This window comes from Mastigoproctus giganteus, chromosome 13 (assembly GCF_048544385.1).
Source record: "Mastigoproctus giganteus isolate SK-2022 chromosome 13, ASM4854438v1, whole genome shotgun sequence".
Classification (NCBI taxonomy): domain Eukaryota; kingdom Metazoa; phylum Arthropoda; class Arachnida; order Uropygi; family Thelyphonidae; genus Mastigoproctus; species Mastigoproctus giganteus.
Genome location: NC_143587.1, coordinates 40,344,088 through 40,368,198, shown reverse-complemented (window position 1 = coordinate 40,368,198; position 24,111 = coordinate 40,344,088). Strand labels below are relative to the sequence as shown.

Here is a 24,111-nt window from a genome sequence, read left to right as displayed (position 1 = left end):
TGTGCTAGTTTCAGGTGTAAACATAAAGCACATACCTGAGAAAAAAATTTACTCCTGATCAAAACATAAATATGCTGTAGTTCTTATACTAATGATAGCCTTGCATTATTTACAATACATAAAAGTCAGTGTACATTTATTTCAGTTACCAATCGAAAGTATATACAGGCAGCTCTCGGTTTACAAACCAAACGAGTTCCGTTCCAAGACGTTGTTCATTATAAGTTTTGTTCATTTCATTATGTGTATCTTGCATTCCTGAGTTTTTATGATACATATTGTATACGTTTGCAGCCATTTTAAAGCATTAAAACCATGGACTATACAATATGTTTTATTATAATGTATATATGCATTATGGTTTATCGTATACGATACGTAATGTAAAATAAAATAAGAAAAAAAATAAAAAAACAAGATATCATACTTGTTAATTTTAATTAAAAACATAAAGAGTTACAAAAGCGAAATAAAGAAAATGTGTACTAACATAATATATGTACTGTACATACATATGTATTCAACTTTTACTCAATATCTTCATCAGAATTCAATATTTTCCACATAAGTTGATACTAGGTGTAGATGAGGTAGATGGAAGGCCATCTGATAATGAAGAAACAGCTGGGTTTTCGAAGATTGCACAGTTTCTTTTTTTCTTCAAAAATATCACTGTAGCATGCTAGACAGTCGAATGCCTCTTTTCATTTTTGCAGTTCTTTCCATATTTGCTTTGTCTTCTTTTAAGATTGCCAACCCCTCAAAAATTGATTTAAAAGCTGCAGCCATTTTCTACCTTGTAAATGTTCTGGGCGGCGGTGGAATATCAGGTTCTTCTGTTACTTCAGAATTCAGATGTCTCTCTATTTCAGTTATTTCATCGATTGTTAATTCCTCAGAATGCGAGTCCAAAGGCTCTCTCACATCAAGGCGGAGGTTCATTTTATTGCCCAGTTCAATAATTTCTTCAGTCACAGGTTCTACTGGCTCCTGAAAATCACTTAAATTATTCACAAACTGTGGACACGAGTTTTTACTGGCTAAATTAGTTTTATTAACTAAGTACAGTTCAGTATAATTATCGTATAATAATTTTCTGATAATTATTGAAATAAATACATTTTTTAAAAGTTTTTTATTTAAATCTTAAAATTATGTTCACTATACATTTGGCATTTCATTTTATAAGGAACTTTATCTATTGGCGACTTTCAGAAATTTTAAATGAATTGTGACGTTCGTTAAAGCAAATGTTCTTAAATAGAATGTTCGTAAACCAAGAGTTGCCTATATTTTAAATGTTTGTTGCATACAACCTATGCTGTAATCTGGCTAGAGTGGTTTCTCAAACACTGATACTGAAAATATTTTATTTTATTTTTTGAATGTTATTTATGATATTGAAAAATAAATTATTAAGTTCTCTTTATATAATAATTTTTTTGTTCCTTTTCTTCATTCCAGGAACGTGTCGTAGAAGTTCCAAGAAGTTGGCATGTTTGTGCCCTACTGGTTTTCAGGGTCGACGTTGTGAGCAAAATCGATGCGGATGCCGGAATGGTGCTACCTGTATATCTACCAAAACAGAAAGTGGGGTTGATTACCTGTGCCAGTGTCCTCCAGGATTTACTGGAACCCACTGCGAGACCTTTGTTGCAACCTCCTGTCAAGAAGTCAACTGTGAACATGGAGGCACTTGTGTTGTTATTAGTTCTAATCCACTCTGCAGGCACGTAATTATCCATATTTTATATTAAGGGATTATTTTAATATATAAAATATGCTTATTAAGGGATCACAGACAAGTCTGTGATCCCTTAATAAGCATCCTGAAAATTGCATTTTCAGGATGCTTATTTTTGTCATAAATAACTTCATCAAATTAACAGATTTTGATGGTGTCAGTTTGATAAACTTCTGAAATTTTAATGATCTGATATATCCGTACATTTATCTGAAACAATTACCTATTTTACTTTTCCTTAACATTGTGAAATACCACACATCAAGTAATGCCTGAAGTTTATGCTGCTGCTATAATAATTTTTTATTAGTGTAGGAAATACTTGTTTATGATTGCAAAAGTTGGCTGTTATGAGAACTTTACTATTAATAATATTTTAGGTATAATAACAAGAATAGTGGCTTTTTTTCAGTCTTTAAGAATATTTTTAACATACAGTAGTTTTAAAATATATACAAAACTCATTCTCCCTTTAGTTCTTATATTAAATAAGTTGATTTAATATAAGAACCTTTTGCCAAAGAGAAATGTTAATAACTAAACAGATCAAATAGAATATTGATAATAATGCTATTATATATTTTTTGTCCAACACTTGTATTTAAGAATTTAGTGTTGTGCTGTAACTTTGCATTCAGTATTAGCATTTTAACTGAAATTTAGCTGGTGAAGAAATTTTTTATAAATAAACATATTACTAAAAATTTATTTTACTGATATTATTTTTGGTAGATGTCCTGATGGTTGGATGGGTCAGTTTTGTGAGAACGAGGCACAAAATTGGAATCCATGTGTTGGACATTGTCTCCATGGTGGTACATGCTCCTTACATCCTGACCTAACTCCTCAGTGTCTGTAAGTACTTTATCCGTGAAATTTTTCGATTTTATATCCTAGCATTTATCTGAGTTGAATGAGAATTGCTTGTAAAGGATATTTCATAAGTTGATTTCTACAGCTTTCCTAAGAAAAAGGAAAACACTGATGTGACCTTGTATTGTTGCAAATCAGCTGGAGTCATAAAATGCGTTAGCTTTTGTGGTACATGAAGCAAATCCCTGTCATGGCACCTAATTCATATCATATCTTAACATGCATATATAAATGCAGTAGCGCATCTAGCAGCACCTATTTTAGGCCGTGCCTGTGGAAAGGCTTCAGAAACATTTCAGAAACATTCTGCCTGCCACAGCTATTGACAAGAAAAGTTTGAAGTGTATTTTGAAAACAGTGAGATTTGGTTCATTAAATGAACATGCTGCTGAAGAAACAAACAATTGCATTATGTAATCAGAAGGAAGAACTGTACAATGCAGTTGTTTGAAAGTTGTGTACATTGTTTAACTTTTACATTTTGACCTATCACTGCTTGAGTTGAATATTAATTATTAATCAATGCAGCACTTTATACTTACTAAAATAATATTCTGAGACATCAAGGTTAAAGTGGAAGAAAAAGAGAGATTATTGAAATGCTAAACCAGCAGTGGAATTCTGCCTGCCACAGTTCTCAGAAACTTTTCTTTGATTTTTCAAGGATTTACATAAAACACAGTACAGTAAGGATAGAATTTTTTTGGTTGATTCAAGGTGTGGCAATAAAGTTCCCGGACTGTTGCTGTTGCGATCATATTCGGTGAGTTTAAAAATAAACAAAAGTGATAAGTTGTGGTTCAAAATTCCTCCAACAGGTGGTGGTACAGAGATTACTTATATAGTTACTTGTAATTTGTCGGCAATTAGGCTGACAAGTTACAAGTAACAATCAGTTTTGTTAGTAGTGGCCACGTCCCTTGTCATGATTTTACAATGGAGCGGTGAAGAAATATCAAATTTTGGTTGAAACTGAGAAAATCTGCAACAGAAATGCATGAAATATTAAAAACTGTTTCATCATCATCATCAGCCATTATCAATCCACATCAGGATGAAGGCCTCTCTAGCAACTTTCCAGTTCCTTCTGTTTTGCGCAATGGCCATCCATTTACTACCCACAACCTCATGAATTTCATCTGTCCATCTCTGTCGTTGTCTTACAGGTTTTCTTCTAGCTCCTCTTGGGTCCCATTCTGTTATTCTCTTAGTCCATCTGTCATCATGTCTTCGAGTTATGTGTCCTGCCCAAGACCATTTTAGTTCTTTAGTTTTGATAAGAATGTCCTTTACTTGAGTTTGCTACCTAATCCATGTGTTTCTCTTCTTATCTAACAGTCTGATTCCCAATATAATTTGTTCCATTCTTCACTGTGTCATCCTCATCTTTTCTTCCATTCTTTTGGTGAGTGCCCAAGTTTCACTTCCATCAGTCATGGTGGGGAGTATACATTGGTTCATTATTTTACGTTTCAGACAAATTAGAATATTGCTCCTAAGTACGTGACTATATTTCTTGAATGCTATCCATCCAAAATTTATTCTTCTGTTGACTTTCAGCCATTTATCATTATTACAGCTGATGACTTGTCCCAGATAAGTATGACTCCACCTTTTCAATTACTGCTCCTTCAATTATTATATCCCTTTCTGTGGCATACTTTTTCATCATTACTTTTGTTTTAGCCATATTCATCTTTAGTCCAAAATCCTTACTAACTCTGCATAACTGATTAAGATTTTCCTCTAATTCTTTGGGATCATGGCTTATGATCACAGTGTCATCTGCAAATCGTAAATGGTTTATGTACTCTCCATTCACATTGACTCCTTTCTACGACCAGTCTTAATATTCTGAAAGCTTCCTCAAGGGCAGCAGTAAACAACTTTGGAGATATTGTGTCTCCTTTTCGAACTTCTTTCTCAATTTTAAATTTCCTACTGTCTTTGTCTGGTCTAATAAAGGAGGTGGTGGTCTCGTATATTTTCTTCAAAATCATAATATATGGGGTATCTATGCCTTGTCTTTCCAGTGCCCAAAACATTGCCTTATGATGTATGGAGTCAAATGCCTTTTCATAATCCACAAATGCAAGGCATAATGGCTTTTTATATTCATTTGCTTTCTCCATTAGCTCTGACATTAAGCGAAGGTGATCATAGTTGAGAATCCTGTCCTAAAACCAGCTTGTTCTTTCGGTTGATTCTCATCAAGTATTCTTTCTGATCTGTTAGTAATGACCCTTGTGAACAACTTGTAGATGTGGGATAACAAGCTAATTGTTCTATAATTTCCAATTTCTGATTTATATCCTTTCTTATGCAGCAAAACTATGGTTGCATTATTCCACTCTTTTGGCATCACACCTTTTTTAATGCATTTTATGAAGAGTCTTGCCAGTTTTTGTGTCATGTCTCTTCCTTCCAATTTTAACAACTCTACAGTAACTTCATCTTCCCCCAGGGCATTCTGATTCTTCATTTTCTTCAACGCATGTTCTACCTCATCAGGAAGGATATCGGGTATGTCGCATGTGTTAGTAATTTGCAATCCATCTTCCCCACTGCTGCCATCATTCCCTTGCTCCTTGTATAAATCTCTATAGTAGCCTTCTGCTATTTGAATTATGCCTTCTCTGCTATTTATAAGTACACCATCACTATTCTTCAATTTCAGTATCATTTGTCTTTCTGTATTAATGCTCATGGCTTCTAATTTAAGTCCTTTGTTTTCCCCTAATGCTTGTTCTACTTTTCTTGTGTTAAATCTTCTTATGTTCTCTCTGAGTCTTTCTAATGGCTTTGCATAACTCAGTATACTCAATTTTTTTCCTTATCAGTGTTTATCGTGCTCTTCATTTGTTGTCTTTGGTTCATCATGACAAATGTTTCTTGACTAATTTTTTCTTCTTTGGATTTCATTAGTTGTTAACCCATTTGGTAATGGGTTACCATTTTCTTGAAAAAAGTGTTCCTTACTGACAATCCTTGAGATTCTGCAAATTCCACAAGTCTTTCACCGCTTTCATTTCTTTCACCAATTCCAAAATTTCCTATCGTTCCCCTTTCTGTGCTGTTTTGTCTCTTTCCACTCTTAGTATTGAAGTCCCCCATAATGATAGTGTAGTGGGTTTTCTGCTCATCTAGAAGACTCTCGATTTCGGTGTACATTTCTTTAACCTCTTCATCATCATGGCCCGATGTTGGTGCATAAATCATTATAACCTTTAGCTTGTACCTCTTAGAAATCCTGAGTAGTAGTCTTGACACCCTTGTTGATGTACTTTTGAATTCCAAAATGTTGATTTTAAATTCTTTATGGACCAGAAAGCCAACTCCACCTTCGCTCCTTTCACCATTTCCATTGGTGTACAGCAGATTTCCACTTGATAAACTTATAAATGATTCATTTCTTCTTCTTTCAGCTAAACCTATGGTATTCCAATTTACATTTTCTAATTCCTTTTTCAGCTCTAATATCCTGTCTTCACCGATGAGAGATCTTACGTTGTAACAGGCCAAGTTCAGTTTCCATGCATGGCAGCCTGGTCGTACCCAGAGATTCTTAGTACCCTCTGCTTCCACTCTGATCCTCTCACTGCCGTAAGAGGGGAAGTGAAAGCCACTGGGGACTGAGGGCCATTTGTTTCATTGTGCTGTCATGTGCTGGAGGGTTTGGTCTTTTCCTCTTCACGCTAACCAGGCATCTAAAACTTGTTTATGGTGATGAAACATGAAGTTATACCAGTGTGTTTGAATGGTATAACTTCAATCATGGATGTGAGGATTTTTACAATGACCCAAAAAAATAAGCATCTAACAACCTCTCGAATTGAGGACAGAGTTGTAAAAGTTCAGGAAATTGTGGCAAGCGATCATCATTTGACCCTCAGAATGCTGATTAATTGAATATGAATAAGGAGATGATTCATCAAATTCTGCATGAAGATTTAGGGAAAAGTTGCTTTTGCTTATCCATGAGGCTTAGCAAAAGCAACGTAGAGTGTCATCATGCAAAGACATCATTCAGACTTCTCAAGACAGTCCTAATTTTCTTGCCTGTATTGTCAAACTCTAACAAGGAGCTAAGTGATTTTGTGATAACTGAGAGCAAAGTGGAGGAAATATTGTTGAAGTTAAACATAAAAAAAGGCACCTGTGGCAGATGGAATCTATCCAGTTATAATGAAGGACGCAGCAAGGGAAGTAAGCAAACCCTTATCCATAATTATGAGAGCATCCTTGAGTCAGGGGAGGTCCCCATGGATTGGCGATGTGCAAATATATCCCCAATTCACAAAGGGTGACACAAATAATTTTAGACCTGTTAGTTTAACTTCTGTTCCAGGGAAAATAATGGAGTCACTGGTTAAATAGGTGATACAGGATCACCTTGACAAGACAGCAGCAATAGTTCAGACACAGCATGGGTTTGTTAAGGGGAAGTCTTGTCTGACCAGTTTGATTGGATACTACGATGTGGTCACAAAGGAACTGTATGCTAAAAATAATTTTGATATCATATACTTGGATTTCAGGAAAGCTTTTAATACTGTAGCACATGGAAGACTGCTGTTCAAATTGAAACGGTATGGCATTAAGGCAAGTTACTGCAATGGATAAAGGGATGGCTGAGTGGTAATAAATGGACACTGCTCTATGTGGACTAATGTTGATTAATGGAACAGACTTCCATCTTTTTTGTGGAAGTTAATAGCCTAAATAAATTTAAGGCTGAGTTGGACAGGCACTTGGAATGAATGGAGGGGTAAAATGGGAGGGTTTTTTTTTTTGGCTGATGCTGCATAAGCTTGCTTTCTTGTATCGTATGCCTCTACTAATGCTAATTAGCGAAGTCCCCAGGGTTCAGCGCTGAGCCCATTGTTGTTTTGTGTATTTATCAATGATATCGATGAAGGTATATATTTTTTTTTTTTTTTTTTTGGCTAATGCTCTATAAGCTTGCTTTCTTGCATCATATGCCTCAACTAATGCTAATGCTAATTGTCACTGGAGATGAGTGTTGGGTGTTTCAGTATAACTCAAAAATGAAATGTTGGAGCATGCAGTGGACTTTAAAATTAATACTGGAGCTCAAAATGTTTTGTTTACAGAAGTCCATGATCAAGACTACTGATCGTGTTTTTCAACAAACAGTGTGATTCGCAAGGAATGTTTACCTTAGGGGGAAAGAGTCAATGCTGTATTCTATGTACAGGTGCTTCAACGACTGCTGAAGTCCATTTTACAGGTGAGGCTGCAATTTCAAGAGAAAGGCAGCTATTTCTAGTTACATGAAAGTGTCCCTGCCCATTCTGCTCTTGTTGTGAAAACATTTGAAACATGGCATTGTACAGATCAACCATCCACTCTATTCTCCTGATCTAGCACCAGCAGACATCTTCCTCTTTCCCAAGCTAAAGAGGTAACAATGCCCTAAAAAGGATTTCAGGATGTTGAGGACATAGAAAGATAAACATAACCACTGAACTGAACTGAACATCATCTATTTGCACACCTTTGCGACTCTTTTCAGAAATTTTAGAACGGTGTGATAAGTGCATTCAATCATGTGTGATTACTTTGAATAAGAATAAAACCATTTTTGAGTTCCTTTAATTTGTGTTTTTTTTTTATTGCACCAGTCCAAGAACTTTATTGCCACACCTCATATAATTGTTATTTGCAGTTTGTCTGTGATGTGGATGCATTACTTTTAATGATGCTCTCATGTGAGGTTGATAGGTTCTATCCAGTTATATTAAGGGAATTAAGAAAGGAGGTAAGCAAACCCTTAGCCATAATTATGAGAGCATCCTTGGATTTAGGGAAAGCCCCCGCAGACTAGAGATGTGTGAATGTATCCCCAATTCACAAAGGGGAATCAAAGGATGACACGAGTAATTACAAACCTATTAGCTTAACTCATGTTCCAGGAAAATAATGCATGAACTAGTTGAAGAAGTAATGCAGGACCATCTAGACAAGACAGTAGTAATAATTCAGACACAGCATGGGTTTGTTAGGGGGAAATCTAGTACGGCCAATTTGATTGGATACTATGATGCAGTCACAAAGGAACTGGATGCAAAATATAATTTTGGTATCATATACTTGGATTTCAGGAAAGCTTTTGATACTGTAGCATTAAGAGCATTTACTGCTATGGATATGGACAGCTTCTGGGGTTTTGTCAATGATATATACATGAATTTTACTAGCAGAGATAAGGAGGTGAATGTCCACTTGAATGCTGCATACAGGTATGGAGTCCTCATTTTAGGAAGAATGTAGAGCTGCTGGAACAGGTACAAAGAAGGCAACGAGATTGGTGAGAGGCGCAGAGGGGTGCGCTTGCCAAGAAAGGCTTCAGTTCTGCAAACTGCAGCATCTGGAGACTAGGCACCTGCGAGGTGATATGATTGAGGTGTTTAACACTTTGAATGGTTTGATTAAGCATCAGTGCTGATTGTCTTGGATTGTAGCAGCATTATAGCCAGAGATGCTGATGTGTCATAAAACCCTAAAGCAAGCAAGCAAGCAGGCAGTCAATGCTGATGGGATCCTTCTTCTTGCTCAGACTACACACGTAAGAGGGCATAAATTCAAATTGAGGAAGGATAGATTCAGAATAGATGTGTGGAAGTTTGCCTTTAGCCAGCAGGTGGTTGATTGCTGAAACAAACTTCCATCTGTTGTGGAAGTAGATAGCTTGAATAAATTCAAAGAACTAGACAAACTATTGGAGGAGATATATCAGTGAAATGAGAATGTTTTTTTTTTTTTTTTTTTTGACTGATACTGTTTAAGCCTGCTTTACTGATACATGACAACATAAATAAATAAACATCCTTTATCAGTCACAGAACAGTTTCATGATTACCCTTTGTGGCATGAGGACCAGGTGAGCTTACATAGAGTATTGATGACATATTAATGCATCATCACAATTAGCATTAATCACATGCACATACATATATAAGGGAAACAACAATACTGGTATATTTAGTAACCAAAAGACACATATGATGACAGCCTCTGTATATAGATGGAGTGGGAAAGCAGTTATAATTGTCCCTTGGGAGATTTTTTTAGTCTACCCCTTATTGATTCAAGCAGTTGAATTCACCATGGGGGACAAATTTTTGAAATCAACTAGATTTCTGTTTATTCATGTTAGAGAAAGCAGTAAAGACAAGAATTTTCATCTACAATCCAGTTTGTGTCAAAAGGTTGACAGTACAGCAACCCTTAACAGAGACTGATCATGGAGTGCTTAGGAGAATGAGTGTGATAAAACCACTTTCTACTTAGGTACTAGCAGAGTGAGAGAGAAAATACTAAACATCTCACTGGTGGTTCATACTGTTTCCAAACCTATTGACAAGATACAGTAGTAGTGCATCCAGACTATTCCAAAATCTTATTTTTTAAGTGCTACATCTTTGTCCATGCCACACACAGCTTCACAAGGTCATGTTACTCAGTGAGAACAAGATTATTTTAGAGAAATGGATTTTTTTTTTCTTTAAAAATGGATATCACCAATAGCTGTATGAACTGGTTAACATAATATTGAAAAAAACACATTTGACTGAAGATATGACTATAAAAAATAATTTCCCAATTCGTTTGGATGTACATAGGTGAAACATGCCTACTTAGAGCTACATTGCACTTTCTCTGACTAGTTTTTTTTTCTCAGTAAGTATTAATTTATACAAACCAGCATCCATTAAAGTATCACTACATTTGAATATCCGAGAAATAAAGATTTACAGTATGTGTGGATTGAATGGCTACTGTAATGGTGCAGTCAGTTGTGGGGAGGGGGGACTGATTTCACCATAACCGTATGGTGAAGTATCATCACCACCATACCGTTATTAACAAGATTAGAGTATTTCTGTAGTAATGCTACCAAATATAAAGTAGTGCACTTCGGAGAACAGAAATTCAGTAGTAGTTTATAATTAGAGTGAAAGGAATTAAAGAATATGCAGGATGAGAAAGACTTGGGATTACAATAGAGAAAGACAAAGTTCAAACATGCACTATAAACAGGGAACAAGAAGGGCACATGGTGTTCTATCTATAATTCATCAGAATTTTTTAAGTACAGAAATCATTGTCCCTCTCTGTAAGATAATGGTGTGGCAACACTTGAAATATTGTATCCAAGTCTGGAGGATTATCCTTATCAGGAATGGTTAAAGATATGGTCTGCAAACTTATCAACTAGACACTCTGGGAGGGGTAAATTTTAATGAAGGGTACAAGGTCTTGAGGGAGATTAGAAAAATAAGTGAGGAATAAATATTTTACTGGTAGGTAAGACAAGAACCAGAGGGCAGCACAGCTATAAAATCCTAAGCAAGAACAGTAGACTACTAGATCTTATGAAGTTAACCTTTGAGCAGCATGGAATATTGTGAATTGTTGGAATAAGTTGTGTCTAAGGATGGCTGAGGCAGAGAGTTTGATAAAATTCAAGGAAGAATTAGACAGGTACTTTTTGACATTAAGTGTTTTTTTTTTGGCAGATGCAGAATAAGTTTACTTTCTTGCAACTTTACACCACTTTAAATACTAATACAAATTAACCATTCAGTTAGTAAATTAGAGGTTGGCTAATGTAAGTGATGGGTTTGGTGTTACCTGTTTAATAACAGTGTAACACACACACACATACTGCAGCACAGTGTGTGTGTGTGTGTGTGTGTGTGTGTGTGTGTGTGTGTGTGTGTGTGTGTGTGTGTGTGTGTGTGTGTGTGTGTGTGTTACACTGTTATTACCCCTCCCCCAAACATAATCATTGGTCAAGATTTTTACAGCTCCAGCGAATGCTGTTTTCATTTATATTTAGTCGTTTTATTGACTTATTGTTATATTAAATTATTTTCTATAAGTAGCTTTATAGTTCTAGCCAAGCTCCATGGTTTATTTTTGAATTTATATAGCAATTTTGAAAGTTAATACTTAGTGTCCGTAGATTTTATATTCTTAACTTTCCGCCACTGTTATACGATACAGAATGCCGTAAGGTTTAACGTAAAACTAGATAGCGAAATATGTAGCAGTGTATTAGAAATCTGTTAGATTAGTATAGTATTATCAATAAAATTTATTAATCTTATTAAATTTCATTGTTAATTAAATTATACTTAAACGGAATCATGACCCAGCGATTTCCAAAAATGTAAAATATTTGCAGACCTGTCTAGAACTGGACATGATCTAGCCAAGGAGGATGTCTTTGTGTGGGCTAGGTGCAGAGACTGTGAAGAAATTAGGCACCAACTCGGCGTTCTGATAGGAGTCTATGATGAGGGGCCCATCAAGCTCTCAGCTGCCCAACTCAATGCCAGAGCTCACTCCTGTACATCAGGCAACACAGCGGCAATCTCCAAGGCAGAATACGCTGGTCCCACAGGAGCTAGTTATTGTCGGTGACTCTATTGTCAGGGAGACGGGGAATATAGTATGCAAAAAGGATAGATGGAACAGGACCGGGTTATGTCTACCAGGGGCAAAAGTTGATGACGTTGTAGAGCAGATACCATCTTTTAAAGGCACAAAGGGTGATATTGTTGTACACGTTGGCACTAATGACTTAAAGAGTAAGAGATCTCCAGATTTACTTAAGTACAGGTCAGTGCTGAAAAAAAGCCACGAGTTAGGGTTAAATTTGAAAGTGTCTGCAATTCTGCCCAGACACGATAAGAGGGAGTATATGATGAGAGCCTTGTCGATCAATTCGGCCCTGGAAAGATCGTGCAAGGCTCACTCACAGGTAGAATTTTTTTCAGCATGGTCTGGGCTTGCTAACAGGAGAGACTGCATCTATAGGGATAGGATACTCTTAAAAAGAAAGGGTGCAAGAATATTTGCTGATGCTATCAAGACAGTGTTAAGTAGGTCAGAAAACTGCTAGTTTGGGGGATTCACAGACTAAAAGATTAACGGTAGCCACAGACAAAATCGAAAGTGATTCTTGCACTGCTTCTATTGTAATGAGCAGCAGCCTAGAGAGCAAGTAAGCTGGGGATTTCAAGAGCTGCTGGATCATGGAACAAGTAAATACATGGAACAAGTAAGTGTAAGAACAAGGTCATGTATACTTACATGTACACTAATGCTAGAAGTATAGTAAATAAAATTGATGAATTTGAAGTGCTGATCAAAATATCAAAGACAGATATTGTTGGGATATTAGAGACATGGTGTCACATAGATATAAGCAGTGCAGAATTGGAATTTAGGGAGTACAGTGAGTACAGAAAGGACAGACAGAGTAGGAAGGGAGGAGTGGTTATGCTGATAGTTAAGAAACACAAAATCTAAGGAAGTGCATCCAGTTGACATGGGTGGACAGTGCAATGATGAGTCTGTTCGGTGTGACATAAACACTGGGGAAAAGGTAAAATGAGAGTACGATTATGTTATAGGCCTAATGATGCTGATGAGTACAATGAACAGTTGTGCAGAGAAATAGAATGGGCCAGTAAATCAGAATGTCTTGTAATGGGGGATTTTAACTTTCCAGAGATTGACTGGAACTTGTGGGTTGGTCACTCACACTCTAGCAAGACTTTTGTGGATTTATTGGAGGATTGTTTTCTACAGTAACATGTTCGAGGGGCAACCAGAGGGAGTAATACCCTTAATCTGATTATCAGTAGTGATGAAGCATGCATTAGGAATTTGCAGATAAAGGAACCACTAGGTGACAGTGATCACAGCATACTGATGTGGGACTTACTTAAAGTAAGTTCCACAGTATGCTGTAACTATGATCAAGGGTAAAAGGAAGAGTTTTTGTTTTCCTAAAGGTGACTACAGAGGTCTCAGACAGTTTTTAAATTCTGTATCGTGGGATCAACTGATGATGTTACTAACGTCAAATTCAAAATGGGAAGTATTCAGGGATTTAATCTTGGAGGCTACTAGACTTTTCATACCAACTAAGAAATACTGTTCAAGACTCAGGCTTAAATGGATGTCGGATGAATTAATGAGGCACGTGGCAGAAAATAAAAATGCATGGGATGCATATAAGTTATCAGGTGACACAGACGCCTACAGCAGAAATAATCTATTCTGTAATCTAGTCACAAAGGCGGTTAGGCAGGCAAAGGCAGATTACAAGAAACCTTTGGCAAAAGATGCAAAGAAAAACAGCAAAGAGTTCTTTACTTATGTAAACTCTAGAAGGAAGGGGATGAATCCCCTTCCTTCTAGAGTTGACTATTGATGATCCTGCTCCAGTATTTGATAAACTGAATGAGTATTTCACATCTACATTTACACATGAGGAGTTATTCAAGAAGAAGAATACCAGACATTTATCAAACTCGAACAGGAAGCTAAGTGATTTTGTGATAGCAAAGTGAAGGACAAATTGTTGAAGTTAAACAAAAAAAAAAAGGCACCTGGGCAGATGGAATCTATCCAGTTATAATGGAGGCGGCAGAAAGGGAAGTAAGCAAACCCTTAGCCATAATTATGAGAGCTTCCTCAGAGTCATTTGCACATCTCCAGTCCATGGGGACCTCCCCATGGACTAGAGATGTGCAATTGTATCCCCAATTCACAAAGGGGGTTCAAAAGGTGACAAATAATTATAGACCTGTTAGTTTAATTTCTGTTCTGGGGAAAATAATGGAGTCACTGGTTAAAGAAGTGATACAGGATCACCTAGACAAGACAGCAGCAATAATTCAGACACAGCATGGGTTTGTTAAGGGGAAGTCTTCTCTGACTAATTTTATTGGATACTGCGATGTGATCACAAAGGAACTGGATGCTAAAAATAATTTTGATATCATATACTTGGATTTCAAGAAAGCTTTTGATACTGTTGCCCATGGAAGACTGCTGTACAAATTGGAGTGGTATGGCATTAAGGGCAAGTTACTGCAATGGATAAAGGAATGGTTGAGTGGGAGATGGCAGTGAGTGGTAATAAATGGTCACAGCTCTACGTGGACTAATATTATTCGTTCACGTTCTTACCAACTACATGGTAACCAACAATGTTACCAACATCAAATTCTAAATGGAAAGCCTTCACGCACTTAATCTTGGAGGCTACTAGGCTTTTCATTCAAACTAAGAAATACTGTGCAAAATTCAAGCCTAAATGGATCTCAGAAGAATTAATGAGAAGAAAAATATATGGGATGCAACTAAATTATCAGGTGACACAGAAGCCTATGGCAGATATAAACTTGTCTGTAATCAAGTCACAAAGGAGGTTAGGCAGGCGAAGGCATATTACGAGAAATCTATGGGCAAAGGACGCAAAGAGTTCTTTACTTATGTAAACTCTAGAAGGAAAATGATGGATCAGATTGGACCACTTAACTTGGATGGGTTGACTATTGATGAACATGCTCAGGTAGCTGATAAACTGAATGAGTATTTTGCATCTACATTCACACATGAGGAGTTATTCAATGAGGAAAGTGCCAGAAGTTTATCAAACTCTAACAGGGAGCTAAGTGATTTTGTAATAACTGAGAGCAAAGTGGAGGAGAAATTGTTGAAGTCAAACATAAGGAAGGCACCTGGGGTGGACAGGATCTATCCAGTTATATTAAAGGAGGCAGCAAAGGAAGTAAACAAACCCTTAGCCATGATTATAAGAGCTTCCTTGGACTCAGGGGAGGTCCCCATGGACTGGAGGTGTGCAAATGTACCAACAATTTACAAAGGGCGTTCAAAAGGTGATACAAGGGAAAATAATGGAGTCACTGGTTAAAGAAGCATTGCAGGATCATCTAGACAAGACTGTAGTAATAGTTAAGACACAGCATGAGTTTGTTAAAGGGAGGTCTTGTCTGACCAATTTGATTGGATACTATGATGTGGTCACAAAGGAACTGAATATCAAAACTAATTTTGATATCACATACTTGGATTTTAGGAAAACTTTTGATACTGTTGCACACAGATGACTGCTGTACAAATTGGAGAGGTATGGCATTAAGGGTAAGTTGCTACATTGGATAAAGGGATGGTTGAGAGGGAGATGACAGCAAGTGGTAATCAATGGACACTGCTGTTTGTGGATAAATGTGATTAGTGGAGTTCCCCAGGGTTTGGTGTTGGGCCCATTGTTGTTTTGTGTATTCATCAACAATATTGATGAAGGTATATGAGGATTAATGTCCAAGTTTGTGGATGATACAAAGGTTGGCAGGGTTGTTAATGACAGTAAAGACAGTATGCTACTCCAACTGGATCTAGACAAATTAGGCAGATGGGCTAAGTGGCAACTGAAGTTTAACATTGACAAATGCAAAATACTGCATATGGGTAGCAGTAACCCAAGAGAAATGTACCAACTCTGTGTTACTACACTCAGAGAGATGGAGAATGAAAACGACCTGGGGGTAATTGTGCAATCAGCTATGAAGTTCTCTGAGCAGTGCGGATGGGTGCCAGTGCAGGTCATGGAGTTTTGTCAATGGTATATAGGAATTTTGCTAGCAGAGACAAGGAGGTCTCTGCTAGCAAAATAGGCAGTGGTCAGGCCACACCTTGAGTTCTGTATACAAGCCTGAAGGCCTCATTTTAGGAAAGATGTAGAGTTGCTAGAACGAGTACAGAGAAAGGCAACAAGATTTGTGAGAAGAACAAAGGGGTGCGCTTTTGAAGAAAGGCTTAAGTCTACAAGTTGCAGTATCTGGAGACTAGGCACCTGCGTGGTGATCTGATTGAGGTGTAAAATGGTTTGATCAGGCTCAATGCTGACGGGATACTTTCACTTGCTCAGACTAAAAACCTGAGGGGGCATAAATTCAAATTGAGGAAAGACGGCTGTGGAATAGATGTGCGGAAGTTTGCCTTTAGCCAGTTGGTAGTTGATTACTGGAACAGACTTCCATCTGTTGTTGTGGAAGTTGATAGCTTAAATAAATTTAAGGCTGAACAAGACAAAGATTTGGAGTGACGAGATGGGTGAAATGGGAAGAGTTTTTTTTGGCTAATGTATAAGCTTGCTTTCTTGCATCATATGCATTAACTAATGGAACAGTTATTAGGTTTACTGAAACAAATCTTGTCATTATCAATGAAACATAAAAAGATAAAATAAAAATTTATTAAAAATACAATAAAAACAAAGTACAATGTATGGAAATTTATTAAGAATAGTAGTAGTAGTAGTGGCATGTGATGCAAGAAAGCAAGTGTACGAGCTTATGCAGCATCAGCCAAAGAAAAAATCGCACCATTCCCTCCAAATGCCTGTCCAGTTCCTCCTTAAATTTATTCGACCTATCAACACACAACCTATTCAACCTATCAACCACAACAACAGATGGAAGTTTGTTCCAGCAATTAACCACCCGCTGGCTAAAGGTAAATTTCTGCACATCTATTCTACCTCTGTCTTTTCTTAATTTCAATTTATGTCCCCTTAGGTTCGTAATCTGAACAAGTGGAAGGATCCCATCAGAATTCAGCGTGCTCAACCCATTCAAGGCCTTATACACAATCAGATCACCGTTCAGGTGCCTAGTCTCCAGCCATTGCAATTTGCAGAACTTAAGACTCTCTTGGTTAGAGGATCCCTTCATTCCCCTCACCAATCTTGTTTCCCTTCTCTGTACACGCTCAAGCAAATCGACATCCTTCCTAAAATGAGGCCTCCAGACCTGTACACAGTACTCAAGGCATGGCCTGACCATTGCCTTATACAGAGGGACAATCACCTCCTTTTCCCTGCTAGCAAAATTCCTATATATCATTGACAAAACCCCATGATCTGCCGCGCCTCCGTAGCCAGGTGGGAAGGAGCAGCAGAGCGTAGCACACGCTTCTTGATTAGACCAGGGTTCGAGCCCGTCACCACCAAATACGGAGGACGCGGAAAGGTCAGGAAATGACCACCGCATATCCCGGAGCAATATGGCCTTAGTTGCTAATGCTCCTAAAAACCAAAATAACAAAATAACAAACCATGACCTGCCCTAGCAGCCTGTCTGCATTGCTCAGAAAACTTCATATCTGACTGCACAATTATTCCCAGGTCTTTTTCATTTTCTACCACCTTAAGTGTAGTACCACACAGTTGGTACTTTTCTCTTGGTTTACTTCTTCCTATATGCAGTTGTTGTTGTTGTTGTTGTTTTGGTTTTTAGGAGCATTAGCAATTAAGGCCATATTGCTCCGGGATATGCAGTGGTCATTTCCTGACCTTTCCACATCCTCCGTATTTGGTGGTGACGGGCTCGAACCCCGGTCTAATCAAGAAGAGTGTGCTATGCACTGCTGCTACTTCACACCTGGCTACGGAGGCGCCTCCTATATGTAGTACTTTGCATTTGTCAAGGTTAAACTTCAGTTGCCACTTCATAGCCCATCTGCCCAAATTATCTAGATCCTGTTGCAGTAGTACGCTGCCATTACTGTCATTAACAACCCTGCCAACCTTTGTATCATCTGCAAACTTTGACACTAAGCCTGATATTCCTTCATCAATATCATTGATAAATATACAAAACAACAGAGGACCCAACACCTAACCCTGTAGGACTCCACTAATAACATTAATCCACGAAGAGCAGCACCCGTTAATTACCACCCTCTGTCTTCTCCCACTCAACCATCCTTTTATCCATTGTAGCAACTTACCCTTAATACCATTCTGCTCCAATTTGTACAATAGTCTTCCACGCGCAACAGTGTCAAAAGCTTTCCTGAAATCCAAATATATGATATCAAAATTATTTTTTGTATCCAGTTGCTTTGTAACCACATCATAATATCCTATCAAATTTGTCAGACAAGACTTTCCCTTAATAAACCAATGCTGTGTCTGAATTATTGCTGCAGTCTTGTCTAGATGATCCTGCAATGCATCTTTAACCAGTAACTCCATTATTTTACCTAGAACAGAAGTTAAACTAACTGTTTTGTAATTATGTAATTTTACTAATAATATTAAGAGTAGGAGACCGGCAGAATTACTTAACAACTACAGGTCACTGTTTAACAAAAAGCCGAGAATTAGGGTTGAATTTGAAAGTGTCTGCAATTCTGCCCAGACACGATAGGAGGGAGTATATGATGAGAGCCTTGTCGATCAATTTGGCCCTGGAAAGATTGTGCAAGGCTCAAGGGGTAGAATTTTTTTCAGCCTGGACTGTACTTGTTAACAGGAGAGATTGCTTCTACAGGGATGGGATACACTTAAATAGAAAGGGTGCAAGAATATTTGCTGATGCTATCGAGGCAGTGTTAGGTGGGTCGGAAAACTGCTGGCTTGGGGGGAGACAAAGACCAATAGATTGACAGTAGCCACTGGCAGAGGTGAAAGAGATTCTTGCACTGCTTCTATTAGAATGAGCAGAAGCCTGAAAAACAAGATGCATGGTATTTCAGAGACTGCTGGGAGCCATTGCGGTACAAGTAAACACATGGGTTGTGTTAGGGTAGCTAAGAATAGAAACAGGTGCAGGTATACTTGCGTGTACACCAATGCTAGGAGTTTAGTAAATAAATTTGATGAATTTGAGGTATTGCTCAAAACATCGAAGGCAGATATTGTTGGGATATCAGAGACGTGGTGTCACACAGATATAAGGAATGCAGAACTGGAATTTGGGGAGTACAACGTCTACAGAAAGGATAGACAGGATAGGAAGGGGGAGGGGTTATGCTATTAGTTAAGAAACACATAAAAACCAAGGAAGTGAAGCCAGTCGACATCGCTGGACAGTGCAGTGTGGAGTCAGTTTGGTGTGACATAAACATTGGGAGATCAAAATTGAGAATAGGACTGTGCTATAGGCCTAATGACTCTGATGAGTATAATAAGGAACTGTACAGGGAAATAGAGTTTGCCAGTAAATCAGAGTGTCTTATAATGGGAGATTTTAATTTCCCAGATATTGACTGGAATTTGGGGGCTGGTTACTCACACACTAGCAGGGCTTTTGTGGATTTATTGGATGATTGTTTTCTACATCAGCATGTTCGGGAGGCAACTAGAGGGAGTAATACTCTTGATTTGATTATCAGCAGTGATTCTTCATGCATTAAGAATCTGCAGATAAATGAACCACTAGGTGGCAGTGATCACAGTGTGCTGAAGTGGGATTTACTCAAAGAGGTAACTACCATTAGGGGTAAAGGGAAGGGTTATTGCTTCCGTAAAGGCAACTACGATGGACTGAGACAGTATTTAAATTCTATACAGTGGGACCAACTGATGATGTTACCAACAGCAAATTCAAAATGGGAAGCATTCAAAGAACTTATCTTGGAAGCTACTAGGCTTTACATACCAACTAAGAAATATTGTTCAAGGTTTAGGCCAAAATGGATGTCAAATGAACTAATAAGTCATATGGCAGAGAAGAAAAATGCATGGGATACATACAAATTAACACATGACACACAAGCCTATGATAGATACAAGTTGATATGCAACCAAGTTACAAAGGAGGTTATTATTATTATTATTATTATTATTATTATTAGCCATGCGGTGCAAGGAAGCCCGATGCTTATACTGCACCAGCCAAAAAAAAAAATTCCTGCATTACCCTGAGTGAGAGAGAGAGAGAGAGAGAGAGAGAGAGAGAGAGAGAGAGAGAGAGAGAGAGAGAGAGAGAAGTAGAAAGGAATCACCAAGAAAGAGAAGAATGATGATATCCAGCTCAGGACCCTGTTAGGCAGGTAAAGGCAGATTACGAGAAATCCTTGGCAAGGGATGCAAAGAAAAACAGCAAAGAGTTCTTTACTTATGTAAACTCTAGAAGGAAGGGGATGAATCAGATTGGTCCACTTGATATTGATGGGTCAACTGTTGATGATCCTGCTCAGGTAGCTAACAAACTAAATGAATATTTTGCATCGACATTCACACATGAGGAGTTATTCAGCGAGGGGAATGCCAGAGGTGTATTCAACTCTAGCAGTAAGCTACAGAATCTTGAAATAACTGGGCGTAAAGTGGAGGAGAAACTGTTGAAGATAAACACAAGAAAGGCACCCGGGGTGGATGGGATCTATCCAGTTATATTAAAGGAGGCAGCAAAGGAAGTAAGCAAACCCTTAGCCATAATTATGAGAGCTTCCTTGGACTCAGGGGAGGTACCCATAGACTGGAAATGTGCAAATGTGACCCCAATTCACAAAGGAGGATCAAAGGCTGACACAAGTAATTATAGACCTGTGAGCTTAACTTCTGTTCCAGGAAAATTAATGGAGGCACTGGTTAAAGAAGCACTGCAGGATCATTTAGACAAGACTTCAGTTATAGCTCAGACACAGCATGGTTTTGTTAAGGGGAAGTCTTGCCTGACCAACTTGATTGGATACTATGATGCAGTCACAAAAGAACTGGATGCAGGGAATAACTTTGATATTATATACTTGGATCTTAGAAAGGCTTTTGATACTGTTGCACATGGAAGACTGCTACACAAATTGGAGCAGTGTGACATTGGAGGCAAATTGCTGCTATGGATAAAGGGGTGGTTGAGGGGGAGAAGACAGAGAGTGGTAATCAATGGACACTGCTCATCGTGGACTGATGTTATTAGTGGAGTCCCTCAGGGCTCAGTGTTGGGTCCGTTATTGTTTTCTGTATTTATAAATGATATTGATGATGGTATATCGGGCTTAATGTCCAAGTTTGCAGACGATACAAAGGTTGGCAGGGTTGTCAAGGACACTACTGACACTATGCTGCTGCAACAGGATCTGGAAAGGTTGAGCAGATGGGCTGAGAGGTGGCAAATGAATTTTAACATTGACAAATGTAAAGTACTACACATGGGAAACAGCAACCCCAGAGCAACGTATCAACTCTGTGGTACTACACTGACAGTGGTAGAGAATGAAAGGGACTTGGGGGTGGTTGTGCAGGCAGATATGAAGTTCTCTGAGCAGTGCAGACGGGCTGCAAGAGTAGCTCATGGAGTATTGTCAATGATATACAGGAATTTTTCCAGCAGGGATAAGGAGGTGATTATTCCATTGTATAAGGCAATGGTCAGGCCACACCTAGAGTACTGTATACAGGTCTGGAGGCCTCATTTCAAGAAGGATGTAGAGCTGCTGGAACGAGTACAGAGAAGGGCAACAAGATTAGTGAATGGAACAAAGGGGTGCTCTTACGAAGAAAACCTTAAGTTTTGCAAATTAGTGTCTGGAGACTAGGCACCAGCGAGGTGATCTGATAGAGGTGTATAAAGCCTTGAATGGTTTAAGCATGCTCAATGCTGATGGGATTCTTCCTCTAGCTCAGAAAAATCACCTGAGAGGGCATAAATTCAAATTGAGGAAAGACAGATGTAGGATAGATGTTCGGAAATTTTCCTTTAGCCAGCGGGTGGTTGGTTGGTGGAACACACTTCCATCCCTTGTGGTGGAGGTTGATAGCCTAAATAAGTTTAAGGCTCAGCTGGACAGGTATTTTGAACGAACAGAGGGGTGAAGTGGGAGTGGTTTTTTTTTTTTTTTTTCTTTTGCTGATGCTGCATAAGCTTGCTTTCTTGCATCAAATGCCTGTACTAATGCTAATGCTAATTACTCGTGTCAGCCTTCGATCCCCGTTTATGAATTGGGGATACATTTGCACATCTCCAGTCCATGGGGACCTCCCCTGAGTCCAAGGATGCTCTCATAATTATGGCTGAGTTATTCCGTGTCTTTCAGCCGCACAACATGCATATTGGCCCGTAAACACACGCGCTTCTACAGATATAATTGCACATGTCGCAATATGGTCTAAGTCACTGATACATCTGAAACTCAACAACGAACATGGTTTGCGAACTGAAAAACCAAGAATAACTCATTGGAAAGAGAACCTTAGTTGCTTTGCCGCCTTCTTTAATATAACTGGATAGATCCCATCCACCCCAGGTGCCTTTCTTATGTTTAACTTCAACAATTTATTCTCCACTTTGCTCTCAGTTATTACAAAATCATTAAGCACCCTGCTACATCATTAAATATCAGCAGGCTCGCGGTTCTCAGCACGTGGTTCCACAGGAGCATGGGCAGCTCTCTTCCCATGTGCACTGGAACCGGAAATGGCTCGGGAGTGTGCCAGGCAGAACCGCTCATCCCATCCAAGAACCATTGCCTCAAAGAGAGGATGAATGCGGATTCCCCTGTCTCTATTAATGGTATTGCTCTCAGAGGAACAAATCCGCAAGCTCTCGAGCCACTTGCGGTCCCTAAATCTATGTGCCCTGTTGACAATAACAGCTTCGTCTGGGGGAGATTTGATGGTGCTCTTCCCAAAAGTGCATAGCATGTTCCCCGTTTGAGTGCTATCATAGCAAAATTAGCTATGGAGGAGCTTGAAGCCAGGATTTTTGATGGGTTAGCTTTCCCCATCCGTGTATGGAAACGTCGAATATTTGTCGACGATACATTCACAATTATTCATAAGGGGAGAGAAGATGAAGTGCTTAGTTTCCTTAATAGCTTCTCCTTGTTTATTCAGTTTACCTTGGAGGTGGAAATAGAGGGTACCCTCCCTTTCCTTGATGTGTTGGTGCATAGGGAAAGCCCTAGGCAAAAAAAGCTAGTGTATATAGAAAGCCCATGTGCCGTGGCCAATATACACATTATAATACAGCACAAACCAACCATCACAAGAATAGTGTTATCAGGGCATTGTTGGATAGGGCTGGGTCCCATTGAAGCACCTCCAAGGATAGAAAAGAAGAAATCAAACATGTCACAGTGGATCTCAGAAAAAGCGGCTACCCCCAGAAGATCATAGACAAATACATCTGAGGTGAGCACGAACGAAGAGAACCATTCACACCAGTGGCCACCGCATACTTTCCCTACTATTCGGGCCTAACTGAACGCATAGCTCGTGTATTGTGTGATTGCCAGACATGCTGTGTGCAGCTTCCAGGGCATAGGTTGCACACAGTTGTGTCACAGGTTAAGGATCCCCATACCAAGAAAATTTACAAGTGGGGTTGTCTATGAGATTAGATGCTCGGATTGTGGGGAATGTTATGTTGGTGAAACGAAACGGTGTTTCAAAGATCATCTGGGGGAGCATATGAACGCGTTGAAGACCGCGGATTATGGAAGATCTGCTGTGGCAGAACATTTTTGGGAGAAGCACCATCAAATCTCCCCAGACGAAGCTGTTATCGTCGACCAGCACATAGATTTTGGGACCACAAGTGGCTCGAGAGCTTGTGGATTTGTTCCTCTGAGAGCAATACCATTAATAGAGACAATTCAACCCCCCTTCGAGGCAGTGGTTCTTGGACGGGATGAGCAGTTCCGCCTGGCACGCTCCCGAGCCATTTCTGGTTCCAGTGCACATGGGGAGAGCTCTGCCCATGCTCCTGTGGAACCACATGCTGAGAACCGTCAGCCTGTTGATATTTAAGGTTGTACCGTACGATAAGCCTCACTGTTGAAAAAGGAGGTGGATGCCTCTGAAAGCTACGGTATTTTAGCACTTTTATCATTCTGTGTTTCATCTACATTGT

At 38.7% G+C, this 24,111-nt stretch overlaps 1 protein-coding gene across 1 annotated transcript in view; it reads left to right on the top strand.

The window, feature by feature from the left end:
• Window positions 1-24,111, top strand: part of LOC150075985 (prolow-density lipoprotein receptor-related protein 1-like) — a 1,358,636-nt gene that overhangs the window by 1,223,900 nt on the left and 110,625 nt on the right. The window contains 2 exon segments of the mRNA XM_090387555.1: window positions 1,465-1,729; window positions 2,477-2,599. Coding sequence (XP_090243681.1) covers window positions 1,465-1,729; window positions 2,477-2,599 — 388 coding nt within the window.